The sequence below is a fragment of the Alexandromys fortis genome, unplaced genomic scaffold (genome assembly GCF_014885135.2).
Source record: "Alexandromys fortis isolate MF-2015 unplaced genomic scaffold, M_Fortis_MF-2015_v1.1 scaffold_16, whole genome shotgun sequence".
Taxonomy (NCBI): Eukaryota; Metazoa; Chordata; class Mammalia; order Rodentia; family Cricetidae; genus Alexandromys; species Alexandromys fortis.
In genome coordinates, this window is record NW_026067893.1 from 5,743,932 (window position 1) to 5,757,882 (window position 13,951).

Consider the following 13,951-nt stretch of genomic DNA (forward strand, 5'->3'; position numbering starts at 1 on the left):
GGGGCTTTAAACTCCAGATTGGGGCCACTGCCTCTGCCTGTGCCCGACTGACAGATTTCGTATTCTGCTCTGCTCAGCACAGCTGTCTGGATCCTTTGGGATTTACGTGTTTTCTTTTTTAAATTCTCCCTTGTCCTGTAAGAAAAAAAAAATCTTCCTTGACCTCGGGTAAACCCTGTGGGGCGGGAGAAGCAAGGCGTGGACTTTTCTTGGCACAGCCTCCTTTTCCTCCTCTCATCTCCTCATTTCTTTTCTCAGACAGAAGCGCGCTCCCCCTGTGGTGTGGCCATTCTGGACCTGAAGTTCGTCGCCGAGAGCCGAATTTTTATGATACAGAACTTTTCCCCCCAGGTGCGATGCTCACTGTCTCTGGTGTCAGCTGGTTGCTTATGCAGGTGCAGCTGTTTTGATGCTAAACAGTTACTGGAACAAATCCATGTGGGGATTGCAGAGTCCAAGTGTTCCCCTTAGAGAACATTGTTAACCGAAGGTGATCTGTACATTTTAAGAGAAGAATCTAATGCTAGGTGAGAAAGAACACATAGCTAAAATAATTAAAAATTGTATAAGACAGTTTTTAAAGATTATAAAAAAGCAACCCTAAACCCATACATATAACATATATCACACTAAATAAGCTTGTGCTACAGTCGGAGAAATGGTCAGTGGTTAAGCACATGCTTGCTGGTCTTTCAGAAGAGCAGAGTTTGGTTCTCAGCACATGCATCAGGTGCCTCCCAACCACCTGTAACTCTAGACCAGGGGGTCTCATGTCCTCGTATGCATATGCACATATGTGCATACATAGTCATAAATAATAAAAAATTATGGCTTCATCCTCTCAGGAATTGCTCAGTTATTAACAAAGCGCAATAATTATTTGTTGCATGCTGGTGTTAACCTGTTTGTTCTCACAAGTTGCTCAGGAATCTGAAGGGTACAGACGTTGTATCCTTGTATGTTCAGGAAGTACTGGTTTACAAATGTTGACTTTTCCTCTCTAATCAGGGTGGTTTAACAGAGACATAAAAAGCACAGCAGGCCAGATAAGCGAGCGCTCCACGACCACGCTGGAGTTTTTCTGCAGTGACTTACAGCACTCACTGTAGTCTGTCCGCTCATCTGATACCCAGTTACTGAGCAGAATCCTGTAGAGATGAGCACTTTCAGGATGCTTCCTTAGTACTACTTATTTCTTACAGCTCATGAATTGGACCTTGCGCACAGTGACATGGATGAATCTTCAGTGATGCTTGGCACGATAGACGTTTCTTACCTGCACGGTTCATCAGAGTACAGCCTTGGCCGATGTAAACATGCCAATGAGGACTGGGTAAGCTTAAACCTTCAGAAGAGTTCACATCAACTATGTGCCTGTATCAAGTAGAGATTAATCATTGCAGAACCTGCTTCCTGCTGTGGGAACTCCTTCAGCCGTTAGCAGTCTAAGAATAATTTAAAATTTTTACCACTACTCATTGGGAAAAAAACCTGGATGGAAAATTTCAAAATGGCGATCACATTACATACAAAGCAGATCCCGGAGGCGTGAACAGTGGCCGTTGTGTTGGGTGGTGTGCTTGTAAGTTCTTTTTCTTTCAGTACCCACGCCACAACTTATATTGGGAAAGCATGAATTTTATAATGGAAACAAACTCTAAAAGCATTAAAAATAAGAAGCTTGCTTATTAAACTAATTGTAAGAGCATGCATTTCTTGGGTTACTATTTCAAATTAACATGGAATGTTTAAAATACCTCAACACAAATTTACAACAATATTTTATTTATTTATTTATTTATTTATTTATTTATTTATTTATTTATTTATTTATGTTGTTATTTTTGTTTGTTTTGAGACAGGGTTTCTCTGTGTACTCTTGGCTTTCCTGGAACTCACTCTGCAGACCAGGCTGGCCTCGAACTCACAGAAATTCACCTGCCTCTGCCTCCCGAGTGCTGTAATTAAAGGTGTGCAGCATCAATGCCCGGCATTTTGGTTATGTTTAAGATCGTTTTATCAGTGTTTATTATTTTATCTCTCAAAGTTAAGGAGAAATCTGAACATGCTCGAACAGGGTTTGACTCATGTCTCTGCCTTCTAATGCTTCGATAACAGAATGTCACTAAGCGTACTGTTTTTTCCTCTGAAGTATCATAAGAACAACTGCTCACTGTGTCAGGCCTTCATAGTTTTCCTCTGGGGGTGTTTTGGAAGGGCATAACGTTGGCTGAGCTAGGGATTCAGTAGTCTGATTTCTTCACCCCACGGTCACAAGTTCCTTTGACCTTTACAACTTTGGGTTACTGTTCTACTCTCTGCTTCTCTGAGATCAACATTTTCAATTTACACGTGTAAGAACGGCAGTGGTTGCCTTTGTGTCCTGGCTGTTGTTAACATAATGAACTCCAGGCTTCTTTGGGTTTCATCCTTTTTGTGACTAAATAATATTCCACTGGGTAATATGTATGTCGTGTTTTTATCCATTTGTCCTCTGGTGAGCACCAGAACTGTGATAAAACCTGTGAATGCTGCATCGAGCATGCAGCAACTGTTACAGACTGTAATGCTGCATCGAGCATGCAGCAACTGTTACAGACTAATGCTGCACTGAGCATGCAGCAACTGTTACAGACTGTAATGCTGCACTGAGCATGCAGCAACTGTCACAGACTGTAATGCTGCACTGAGAATGCAGCAACTGTTACAAACTATAGTTTTAGGAAACCAACCTTTTCTTATTAACAAACTTTTCCCAAATGACTGTGGAACAAGGTACTTTACATAAAAACAGTCAAGGCCCATGTAATTATGCTGCTCAAAGAGACAGCATAATTTTCTCTTTTATTTGAAATACCTTAATTTTAGAGACCAAGAAGATGAGAACAAGCCTCTTGCCATTTAGACATAATTTCTCTCTTATACTTATCAGGGTGACTGTGGGTTCAAACCTACGTTCTTCAGATCTGCGACATTAAAATGGAAGGAGAGTCTCATGAGTCGGAAGAGGCCCTTTGTGGGAAGGTGCTGCTACTCCTGCACGCCCCAGAGCTGGGTAAGAACGCTCCTGCTCACCACAGAGGGCTTCAGTTTTGTGGATTTTGGTGTTTGGTCTGACTGGATTTGACTCCTGTAGAACCAAGTCAAGCATTTCCAGTAAAGAACTGGAGTTACTTCATTTGTTCAGTAATGCTGATCTACAGTTAGGGAGAGTAGATTTTATTTTGAGTTAACATCCATAGAGTTGATGGCGTGCTCAGTACCTGGTAGGTGCTGACTTTTAGCCCCCAAGAATGCTCTTGGTTTTTGTTATTTTGTTGAGAAATGAGAAGAGCTGACTGGGTGGAAGGTGAGCTGCTGATAGCGTTTGGTGCAGGGATGAGCTAGCAACCATAGGATCTTTTTCCCTACTGCTCTAAGGCGAGAGTTATGTTTTGAAAGGTCGTATTAGTTATTAAGCTGTTCTTGGAGTGGGCCAAATATTTAGGACTCAGAAGCTGTTGTTTACAGAGGGTGGTAGTAACTCGTGTGAATGGCTGGCTGTGCTGGCTGCGTTCTCCACTGGAGGCTGACGGGGCAGAAGGCTCAGCTCTGCCTGCATAGAGGGCTTTATTAACATTGGTGAGATTTAGGCAGAGCCTTTGCGGTTCCTGTTCAGTGTTGAGATCTGCTCAAGAATGGCTTGTTAGAGATGTGCCTTGCGAACTCTAAGTGCCGTAACGCAGGAATTCGCTACCACTGAAGGCATGAAGATTGCCAGTCCAGGAGTGAGGCCAATTTGCATTTAGAGGGCAGTGGAAACAAAAATTTAAATAGAAGGCCACGTGGGTTTTCTTTTTAGACTGACCTCTCACCTAATTCTAATTTTGAATGCAAGGTAATACCTTAACTACAGTTCTACACCAAACAGTATTACAACTGCAGGGCTACAGTGTGTTGTCAGCCAGAGCTATTGGTGGTGAGACTATGGCCTGGGGTTGGCTGGATATATTGTAACTGGCTGCTGCTTTTTGTGTCAAGGTAGCAATGGATGGAATTACATTCATCTTGACTCTCTTCCATGCTCATTTAAAATAATCTGTTAGTACGTTTTTTATAGTTCTTGATATTTGACATCTAGTCTTTGAAACCCCAGTTTTTGATAAAGGGATTTCATCGCAGTAATCTTTACCTCTTGTTGACACGTTTTTCCTTTGCATTTACTTTTGGACTTTAACTGTTTTGCTCACATTGTTAAAGGGGTAGACTATCTTTTCAAGATCTCCCGTCAAGAGAGTGACTGGAAGATACACTTTTAGGTGACGGTGAGGTGCTCAGCTGCTTTACAGAGTGGAAATACCTGAGATTGAATGCTCAGGTCGTGGCAGTCTCAATATTCTTACACATACAAAGGGTAATTTTCATGTGTCTTGTGCACTGAGGGGTTAAACAGTAACTGATATTTAGGATAATAGTTTGCATTTGGGGAAGACTGAAATCTGTGCCTTTGTGGCTGAAGCTGATTGTAGGTCCCTACTCTGTAGGGGAAAGAGCGGTGGTGGGAGAGGGATACCATGGAGGTTTCAAAGTTAACCTTCTTTAAAGTAGAAAAGTACTATTTAACAAAATATATATTTTCTTCATTCTACAAGTTTGGAAGCAGCAATTGCTACCGTTATGCTTGAAGTTTGCGTGTCTTCTAGAGACATTACTAGGATTCATGACCATCAACCCAGCTGTGAATTCACATCTACATTCATTTTGTTTTTATAGGAAAGGTTTTTCAACCCCAGTATCCCATCTCTGGGTTTGCGGAATGTTATTTATATCAATGAAACTCACACAAGGTAAAAAGACATTTTTTATACTTCTAACTCTGTAATGGTAATTAGTATACTTTAAGATGTACCTGTGGTGTCTAGAGTGGGCAGAATGTGAGCCTTTGGCACAAGCGAGCTGTCTAAAGATCAGAAGCAGGACGGCCGTTGGAGGTCACGGTTGATGCTGCTCTCCTGTCTGTCACCTGTGGTGTTCTTTAACACATATAGATACTGACTTTTGCTAAGCAGTAGGGAGTATTTCTTTGACAAGAGATGTAGATTTGCATGTCTTATGATACATTGTAGCTATTTTATACTGCAAAAACATATAAATGGGACCCATGAGATGGCTGAGCTTGTTGACTTTCTGAGTCTGATTCCTGAAACCCATGACGGAAGGAGAGTGTCAGCTCCTGAGTCATCTCGGGCTGCCATGTGTGCTGGCATGTGTGCAGACATACACCAACACAGGAATGAAACATAAGACAGTGATTGACATCTCCCCACTCTGTAGAGCCCTCTGTAGTAAGGCCCCCTTTATGAGCGAGCGTCTCCTGTACCGATGGTGAGTTTCATTGTGTTTCCATGACGTCAGTCTCTGTACTGCGCTCAGACTCGCTGTCTGTCTGTCTGTCCTCTCTCCCTGCTGTCGGTCCCCTGCTTGCAGGAAATGTTCTTTGACTTACTTAGTGAAGATAAGTTAAACACAGGAATTCTGATTTCTGAATTCCAGTACCGGGGACAAAGGGGCCTTTGCTTTCTATAAGGGAAAGTTAGAAAAATGTGTCTGCGAAGCAAGAGAAACAGCAGCCGAAGCCACCACAGTCCTTGTGGTTCTAAGAGCAGATGCCCGAAGGCGGTCGGCCGTGTTCTGGGGTTCTAGAAAGGTGCTCCAAGAAGGCGGTGCGTGGCTTTGGTCCTCCATGGCACTGCTCTAATCTAGATGAGAGTACCAGACCCGCGTGTGTGTTTAGGTTGCCTTGGTAACAGAACCAGAGGCCAAATCCAAGCATTTCCTTTCCATTTCTCAGGTTCCTCTCTGTCTCCTCCGTTTACATTAAAGCAGAGAGGAGAGACTGGTCCATGAAATCTGTTTTTATTTCTTGTCCTTAGTAGACATGACTGTGGTCCTAAGTAAATGAACTTTCTTCTTTATGTAAATAGACATTTTACCTATGAGGCCATATTTTTTTTGTGTGTTATCTCTGATTGGAACAGTTTTTTAAAGATATTTTAAAAGGCATCAGCTATTTTGACCTGATGGTAGCTCAAACTATTTCATGAAACAAGTTGCCTGTGTAGCTTCTTGTGTGTTAAATGACAAAGGCTGAAAGCTTTTGCAAGCACGGGTGCGCACTGTCCTGCCACACGTCCTCGGGCCATTCGCACACATTCGCATGCGCTCTCACCCTCTCACATCCTCGGGTGCTCGCTCACCCACACTTCCACACCACACAAACCCATGTCAGGAGGTTGCAAAGCCATTTCGGGGAACACTCGGGCTTCCTGTCATCGTCGTCATCTGAAGTGTTCACCGCAGAGGGCTTGGGAGAATGCGGCACCGGGAGCTCACCTTTCGGAACCCGGGGACAGGAAAGGAAGAGTCAGGCGACAGGAGTGTTCACAGACACTTCCACTCCATGCCTTCCCAGTTGTTGGTGTCACATGGAGGACATAACAATGTTGCTTTCGGTCATTGTCATACCTTGTTTCAAACCATTGCACAGTGGGAGTCATAGCATCTTACTCTGATGTGCATCCCTGTGTCCCCCAGCTCCTCAGCACGTGGTGGCCATCACCTCCACCAGTATGTCCTTTCGCTTAGACCTGATGCGTGTTTACAGCTGGACGTCTGACTTGATTAGCTTTTAATTCACTTTGAGGCTCAGTGATTATCTTGGACAATATAGCCCTTTGTGTTGGGAAATAGCCAAGTTTCTCTTTGTAGACTATGGCTGTAGCTCCAAGCTGTCCCCACCTCTGTCCCCCAGCTCCTACATAGCTAATGAGTAACATCCCACTTGCTTGTCCTTGTAGTGCTATTGATTAATCAGATGTCTCTTCTGTTTTCAGATTTGGATTGCTAGTCAGAAAAATGAGACAATTTAAGCATTGATAAACAATTTCCAAGTTTCAGTTTTCCCTGAGAATCTATGAAAGTAATGAGCCAGACAGCTGCATAGCATTCTGACCTCTAGGGCTGCTGGCTGGAATAAGTGACCCCAGCGCTCTCTGGAAAATCACTGTGTAGTGGAGTGTGCAGGACTTGCTGAGAAGTTTCTCTGTGTGTTGCAGGCACCGAGGATGGCTGGCAAGACGTCTTTCTTACATCCTTTTTGTTCAAGAACGGGACGTCCATAAGGGCATGTTTGCCACCAACATCACTGAAAACGTACTGAACAGCAGCAGGTGAGGCGGGGCACTGTGGAGAAGGTGGGGGCAGCTGGGTGTGGCAGTGGGAGGAGAGGGGGTTGAGCCTCTTCTGTGCTTTCTCTGCTTTTCCCTCTAGGGAATGCTTGCATTTCTGAATGGTAAGTGTTAAGTCACAAAAGAAGTTGAGGGAAGTCAGGAGAGTGGAGTGTGGTGGAGGGTGCCGTGTAGACAGACGGACAGCCCTGTCTGATGGGCTGTGTGGAGGGTGCTGTGTAGATAGACGGACAGTCCTGTCTGATGGACTGTGTGGAGGAGGGTGCCATGTAAGTAGACGGTCCTGTCTGATGGACTGTGGTCTGAATAGTCTCTTAGAATGTGAAAGTCAAGTCATGATTTGGAGGTGTGTGCACATGTGTCTAGGGTTCCTCACCAGTTTTCTATAGGATGAACATTGGGGACAACCCATTTTCTGTTTTGATAGACCAAAGCGCTTGGTATGGTATTTTGTATAATGGTTTTTGAGTACCCATGGCCAAGCCCTCGTAGGAGGAATAAAATTCTTTGCTCTCAGAGAAAATGTTTACCCTTGAGGGAGGCTGGCCTCAGCAGACTTAGAAGAAAAAGGGCCACACAGCCTCACTAATGTGTACCAGCCCCCAGGAGAGTGCTTGCCCAATGCAGCTGGAAACTGGAGTAGTTGAAGAGGAAAAGGAAACAAGGGGATTTAGGGACTTTGAGGGGTAAATAGCTGCAGGGGATTATGAATGAGCTGGGAAAACAGAGTCAGGGACAGAGTACTCTGGGAGGGAGATAGATGAGCCATGGGACTTCCAGTCCTGGTGGCAGCCTTCCTACCTGCTGAATAGGGTTCTAGGAGTTTCAGAGCCCCCCCCCCCCAATGCCTTAGTTCAGGGGAGACCACAGAGAACTAGGAAGTCTGAGACAGTTTCCAAAGCCTCCCATTTACCTTTATTTAAAGTTCAACTTGCTCCATACTTTGTGGGGTGGTTTTCTGAGCCACTAAGGGTCGGAGCTTCGGCGACAGTTCTCTGCTTCGCCTCTTGGGTGTGGCCCACCTCAGTATAGCTGGGGACCAGAGATGGGGTGACTGAAAGCTTAGAGTTCATAAAGTTTGTTTGTTTGTAGCCGTGTCAGGGGTGATGGCCCCAACCCCAATGGTGCTGGCTCGTAGTACTTAGGAAAACACGTTAAATGTTGAATAGTTGACAGTGACATCCTAGCTCATACAGTAAATGCTGTCTAGTTGAAGCCTCCAGGCAGCAAGGGTGGTGGAAACGCTCTCAGTCAAGAGGATCTGTCTGCTGAGATGAGCTTTTCCTTCGGCATATTTCCTGTGGCTGTGTTGATTTCTATCCTGAGCTCTGCCTTTGTAAAATAACTGGAGAACAAGAAGTAAATAGTTCCGTCCATTTGAATGCTTCTCAGGGAGTTCTACGTGCTCCAGAGTTGTGACGATATAAACAGTGACAGATTAGGATTTCTGAAGGAAAGTCATACACTACTTTGACTTTTTAGTGGCCGTTGTTTTACTTTCTTCATTATACTGACTCGCATAAAGCCATTTTCATGAAGTCTGCATTTTCTTTGAGTACATTCTCCATTGTGGGCAGTGCACACATGTCCTTTTCCCTTATTGCTAGCAGTCACTCAGAAAATCTGAGTAAAATTGTTACATCTGTCCAGATTTATAAGGGATTCTTTGCCTTAGGAATGTGTTGCCCATTTTTTATATTGTTATTGTTATTTATGTATATCTGAGTATGTGTCTGAGCAGGAGGAAGCCATGGGGTGGAAGTACAGGCGGTTGTGAGTTGCCTGATGTGGGTGCTGGGGATCACACTCGGGTCCCCTGCAAGAGCAGTGCATACTCTTGACCACTGAGCCGTCGCTCAGCCCTGGCTGTCAGTGTTGATAGACAGCAAAGGCTAACGGTCCTAACTTGAACTTTCTCTTTTGCTGCTATACTACTTCTTCAAGAGAACTTGCATTTTCTGCATATTAAAGACAATGGACATTTTATTCTGTTTTCCCATCCTATTCATTTATAGCCACAGTTTAGAAAATACCAAATGTTCCCAGTAACATATGGTTAATTTCAGTGTCTGACTCTTACTTTCACATCAGAGTCCAAGAGGCAATTGCTGAAGTGGCTGCTGAGTTGAACCCAGATGGATCTGCCCAGCAGCAGTCCAAAGCTATCCAGAAAGTGAAAAAGAAAGCCAGGAAGATCCTGCAGGAAATGGTTGCTACTGTCTCCCCAGGCATGATCAGGTATTTAGGGGATGGTGGCTTGAGGCCAAAGCCAGCATCTTTCTATCACTATTATCTTTCTATAACTATTGGATCTTCCTTTCCTAGCTCAAGGAAAACATGTGAGCAAAGATGTTGATGTATTTCAGTGTGAAATCTGCTTACTCAAATGTAAATAGCATGATAGAGGCTTCGATCTGCCTTTGTCCCTGCTGATCGGTAGCAGCCACTGTATTATGGGTGTCACCTGTTCTCCAATGGCTGAGTCTCGTGTCCTACGGGGAGTGGTTGCCTGTGTTAGAAGGATCCTTTTGCTCGCTAATTTAGTATGAGTGCTTTCAGAGTGTTCACAGTCCACAGCGAGAACATACTTGTGTGAGCAGTGTCTGTATACATTAGAATACTCATTCACAGTCCAGATACCGAAGTGCACACACATGAAGTCACTTACAAGTGCTTTTAGGTTGTGGACTCAAGCCGTGGGAGAAAAGTGAACTGTATGCAGATTTATAACGTACATATGTTTGTCTATGTTTGTATGGACTCAAATGTTTATATTTCTTTCAGGCTGACTGGCTGGGTATTGCTAAAGCTCTTCAACAGTTTCTTCTGGAACATTCAGATTCACAAGGGTCAGCTTGAGATGGTTAAAGCTGCAACCGAGGTAAGGTTATCTGCTCCACCCTCTGTCTCTCCTGAGGGTGTGCTGTGCTGTTAGAGCTCCTTCAGAGAGTCTCCCCGTGCCGTCGGGATTCTGAAGGCTTTTGGGAGTGTCCCACTTTGTGATAACTGTAGTTCATTTTTGAGAGAAGCAGGGCCTATCAAAAATGTATAGGATTGCTTTTCTAAGTTACCTGGGGACAACCCTGAACACCAGGTCACGTAATACCTGTTTTATACACAGGGAGACAGAGATGGAGGCGTAGGTGTTAGGGAAACATTAACCCAAGTCACAGATAGTAAGTAATTTTCTTAGTGTTTTAAACCAAGCCTGGCTCCAAAGAGCTCTGCTCATTTTCCGTAATGAAGACTGCGTCTCAGAAGAGGTGTGGTCGACTTGAACTTGTTGATTCTTCCCCCACTAGTTGCTGTTGTTGTAGTAGCGGATCTTATATCTGGATATGTAGGTCCTGGAGAATCACTGGAGCATGTTTGTAGAGAGTGAGTCATTGATTAGCCAGTGATGAGTGACCGTAACCAAATGCAGTGGCGAAGTGGGACTGACTGGTAACACCTGAGCTTTAAGGTTGGCGCCTCCCTCTACCCTAGACGAATCTGCCGCTCTTGTTCCTGCCGGTGCATAGATCCCACATCGACTATCTGCTGCTCACCTTCATTCTCTTCTGCCATAACATCAAGGCGCCATACATCGCCTCGGGCAATAACCTCAACATTCCCATCTTCAGGTGAGATTGGCTTTGTTTGAAATTCAAGGTATTAAAAAGATTGTTCTGTCTGACATGTTGGACATACCTTTAGTCATAGTGTTCAAGAGGTGGAGGCAGGTGGATTTCTGAATTCTAGGCTGTCTTGGTGCACGTTGCAGGTTACTGGTTTGCCAGGGCTGTATAGTGAGTCTCTGTTTCAAAAAACAAAAAGGATTGGTTTGAATTTGGCACTTGTTTTGTTATCTGTGATACATGTTATAAAAGTGGCATTAGCCCTTTTTTATTAGAAAACCAATGCTTCATTGTGTAGCTTTTGGCTGGTATACACTGTTCCTCACCGTATTTCTGTGTACGAGCTGCATGGTGGACTGTGCCTAGGGAAGCTTGAAGGGCAGTGTTCGTCAGGTGGATGGACAGCTGTTAGGAAGTAGTGAAGCAGGGTATGGTACCAGCCCTGTCAGAGGAGGCTTAGGTGCTGGCCCTGTGGTAGATAAAGGCTGGCGACACTGGCCCTGCTGTTTTCTTGACCTCATGATGGAGAGATTACGATGCAACCCAGGAGGTGTTTCTCTGCATTCCCAGTGGATGCTGTGCGTTCTACTGAAAGGGAGCAGTGTGTTCAAAGGCAGGGACTCAAGAGCAAGGTGGTGAGAATGTGGTGGGTGGGCAAGCAGGTAAGTTGGCAGCGCAAGGAAAGGCCAGAGGCTGGAGGGGCAGCTGCACAGATAGTGAGGGCTAGTTCAAGAGCAGCTCTGAGCTGAGGTTTGGTGTCTGTCCTGGCTTTGAACACTGATCTGGTCAGGCCTGTATGTTGAGTGGCCATTCTGGTATTGAAGAAATTAATTTTGATTCTGTTGTGAGAGTTCTGGCAAATGATGAGGGTTTACATCAGAAGAATAGCTGTGTTCTTGGGGAGGAGGGCAGAGGCTCACTAAAGGAATTAGTGAGCTAAGTTCCCAAGAGTCAGGTCTTGTCCAGATGTGGAGCTCAGACGAGGGTGTAGGAGATCTGCTCTAAGTCTGCTCACTGAGGAGCCAGCGAGGACTGGGTGGAACTGAGAAACGGAACTTTAACTCCGAGCAGCGCAGAGCACTGAGGCCAGCTCTGTGATCTGACGTGACTTAGGAGGGTGAACACAGAGAGAAACTGTAGGGAGAGTCGGTGGCCTGGCAGGCAGAGCCTCCTACAGTGGCATCCAGAGTCCTGGCCTCAGCCTCATGGTGCAGGGTGCTCTGTCCTGGTTCCCAGAGTGCTGCAGCTAGCCAGACAGATGTCATCAGCAGAAGTCAGTGGATTTATTCCATTGAGCATCAAGCAAACATGGACAAGACACATACAGTCCTAGCTATCAAATAGCTTGTTGTGTAATGGGAGCCCAGACAAACAGCCAGCCTACAGGAGAAACGTGCTTTCCTTTCCCAGGACTAGAACAACCATGTGATACTCCAGGGTATCTTTTCCAGCACCAAGGGACAGAAGCTAAATTAAACATTATCAACAAGGTTGACTGGGAAGATGGTACAGCTGGTAAACTGCTTGTAGGCTTGAGGATCTGAGGTGGGAAAAAGTGTGGGTGTGGTGTCTGCTTGTGATCTTAGTGTTGGGACAGGCGGAACCTCAGACCTCTGGGCAGTCAGCCTAGCCCGTTTGTCAGGTTCCTGGCCGGTTAGAGACCCAGTCTCAAACTGTAGATAGATAGGTCTTGGTTAATGACGCTCGTGGTTGTGCTCTGGGCTCACGTGGATGGATCTACGCATACACATACACATTCACGCATGCGCACACACATACACACACACACATACACACACACAGAGATAGAGAGATAGACAGAGACAGAGAGACAGAATGAGGGACAGATAGACACAGACACACAGGAAGGCCTGCTCTCAGAACTAAGGTGTCTCTTCTGTTGGTGCTCTCCCTGTGGTCGTTCCTCATCTAGTTCTCATGAGACTTTTATTAAGTATCAGTGTTGATAATTTCTCATAATAGCATCTCCTTTCAGGAGCTCATGCCAGCCTTTGCTCAGCTTGCCTTTCCTTCAGATATAGCGGACTATAAACAAACTTGTCTGTCCGCAGTTTTCTTTCACCACATCTACACCTCCACAGTGACAGCACATCTCAGGGTACACTGTTCCCTCACTAAATTTTTTCTGAGAATTTCAGTGATTTCGCACTTCACCCACATCTCACCCTGACTTCCGTATACAGATTATAAAGGAGACCAGAGCACGTTAACATTTTAATATAGCATGGCTACTCACACCAGTGTGAACGTTAATGTCTGTTTACACACCAGTGTTAACGCTGATGTCTGTTTACACCAGTGTGAATGTTAATGTCTGTTTACACCAGTGTGAGCACTAATGTCTGTTTACACCAGTGTGAATGTTAATGTCTGTTTACACCAGTGTGAACGCTAGTGTCTGTTTACACCAGTGTGAGCACTAATGTCTGTTTACACCAGTGTGAATGCTAATGTCTGTTTACACCAGTGTGAATACTAACATCTGTTTGAAGACAATTGCTCCATTTGAGATTGTATATTCAGGAAATCTGACAAACTTTCAACTTCATATCTAAACTTATCAGTGTTGCAGAAAGAGTCTTGGTGTTGGCAGCAGAATTGTTTTGTTTCTGTGTGTGCAAATGAACCTAGGTTTTGGTTTTTTAGACAATAGGTTGGAAGAGGGGATCTGATGCCCTGGAATTAGAGTTACAGAGGGTTCTGAGCTGTCCCATGGAGGTGCTGGGCATTGAACACAGGTCCTCTGAAAGAGCAGCCAGTGTTCTTAACTGCTGAGCTGTCTCTCTAGCCCGTTTCCTGTTTTATATTTGATTTTGGTTTGATAAAATTACTCTTCCTATAGGGACCTCACTAGCTATTTGAGAGGATTTTCCTTAAAGGACATTTTCACTTTGCAAATTTGCCATGGGCCAGTGTCTATTTGTCTGAAACCTAAGACAGACTCTTTGGAAAGAGTTTGGAGAGCTTGGATAGGGTTTAAAAAACTTTCTTTTTATTGGTTCTTTTTGTTTGTTTGTTTGTTTCTGTTTCCAAGACAGGATTTTACTCTGTCACTCTGGCTGGCCAGCAGTGTAGGCCAGGCTGAAC

At 44.6% G+C, this 13,951-nt stretch overlaps 1 protein-coding gene across 6 annotated transcripts in view; it reads left to right on the forward strand.

The window, feature by feature from the left end:
• Nucleotides 1–13,951, forward strand: part of Gpam (glycerol-3-phosphate acyltransferase, mitochondrial) — a 55,204-nt gene that overhangs the window by 25,715 nt on the left and 15,538 nt on the right. For all 6 annotated transcript variants that reach the window (XM_050145193.1, XM_050145228.1, XM_050145216.1 and 3 more), the window contains exons 2-9: nucleotides 259–351; nucleotides 1,203–1,333; nucleotides 2,933–3,055; nucleotides 4,753–4,826; nucleotides 7,095–7,208; nucleotides 9,318–9,464; nucleotides 10,011–10,107; nucleotides 10,713–10,849. In XM_050145193.1, coding sequence (XP_050001150.1) covers nucleotides 1,232–1,333; nucleotides 2,933–3,055; nucleotides 4,753–4,826; nucleotides 7,095–7,208; nucleotides 9,318–9,464; nucleotides 10,011–10,107; nucleotides 10,713–10,849 — 794 coding nt within the window. In that variant the 5' untranslated portion in view covers nucleotides 259–351; nucleotides 1,203–1,231. The remainder of the gene's footprint in view (nucleotides 1–258; nucleotides 352–1,202; nucleotides 1,334–2,932; nucleotides 3,056–4,752; nucleotides 4,827–7,094; nucleotides 7,209–9,317; nucleotides 9,465–10,010; nucleotides 10,108–10,712; nucleotides 10,850–13,951) is intronic.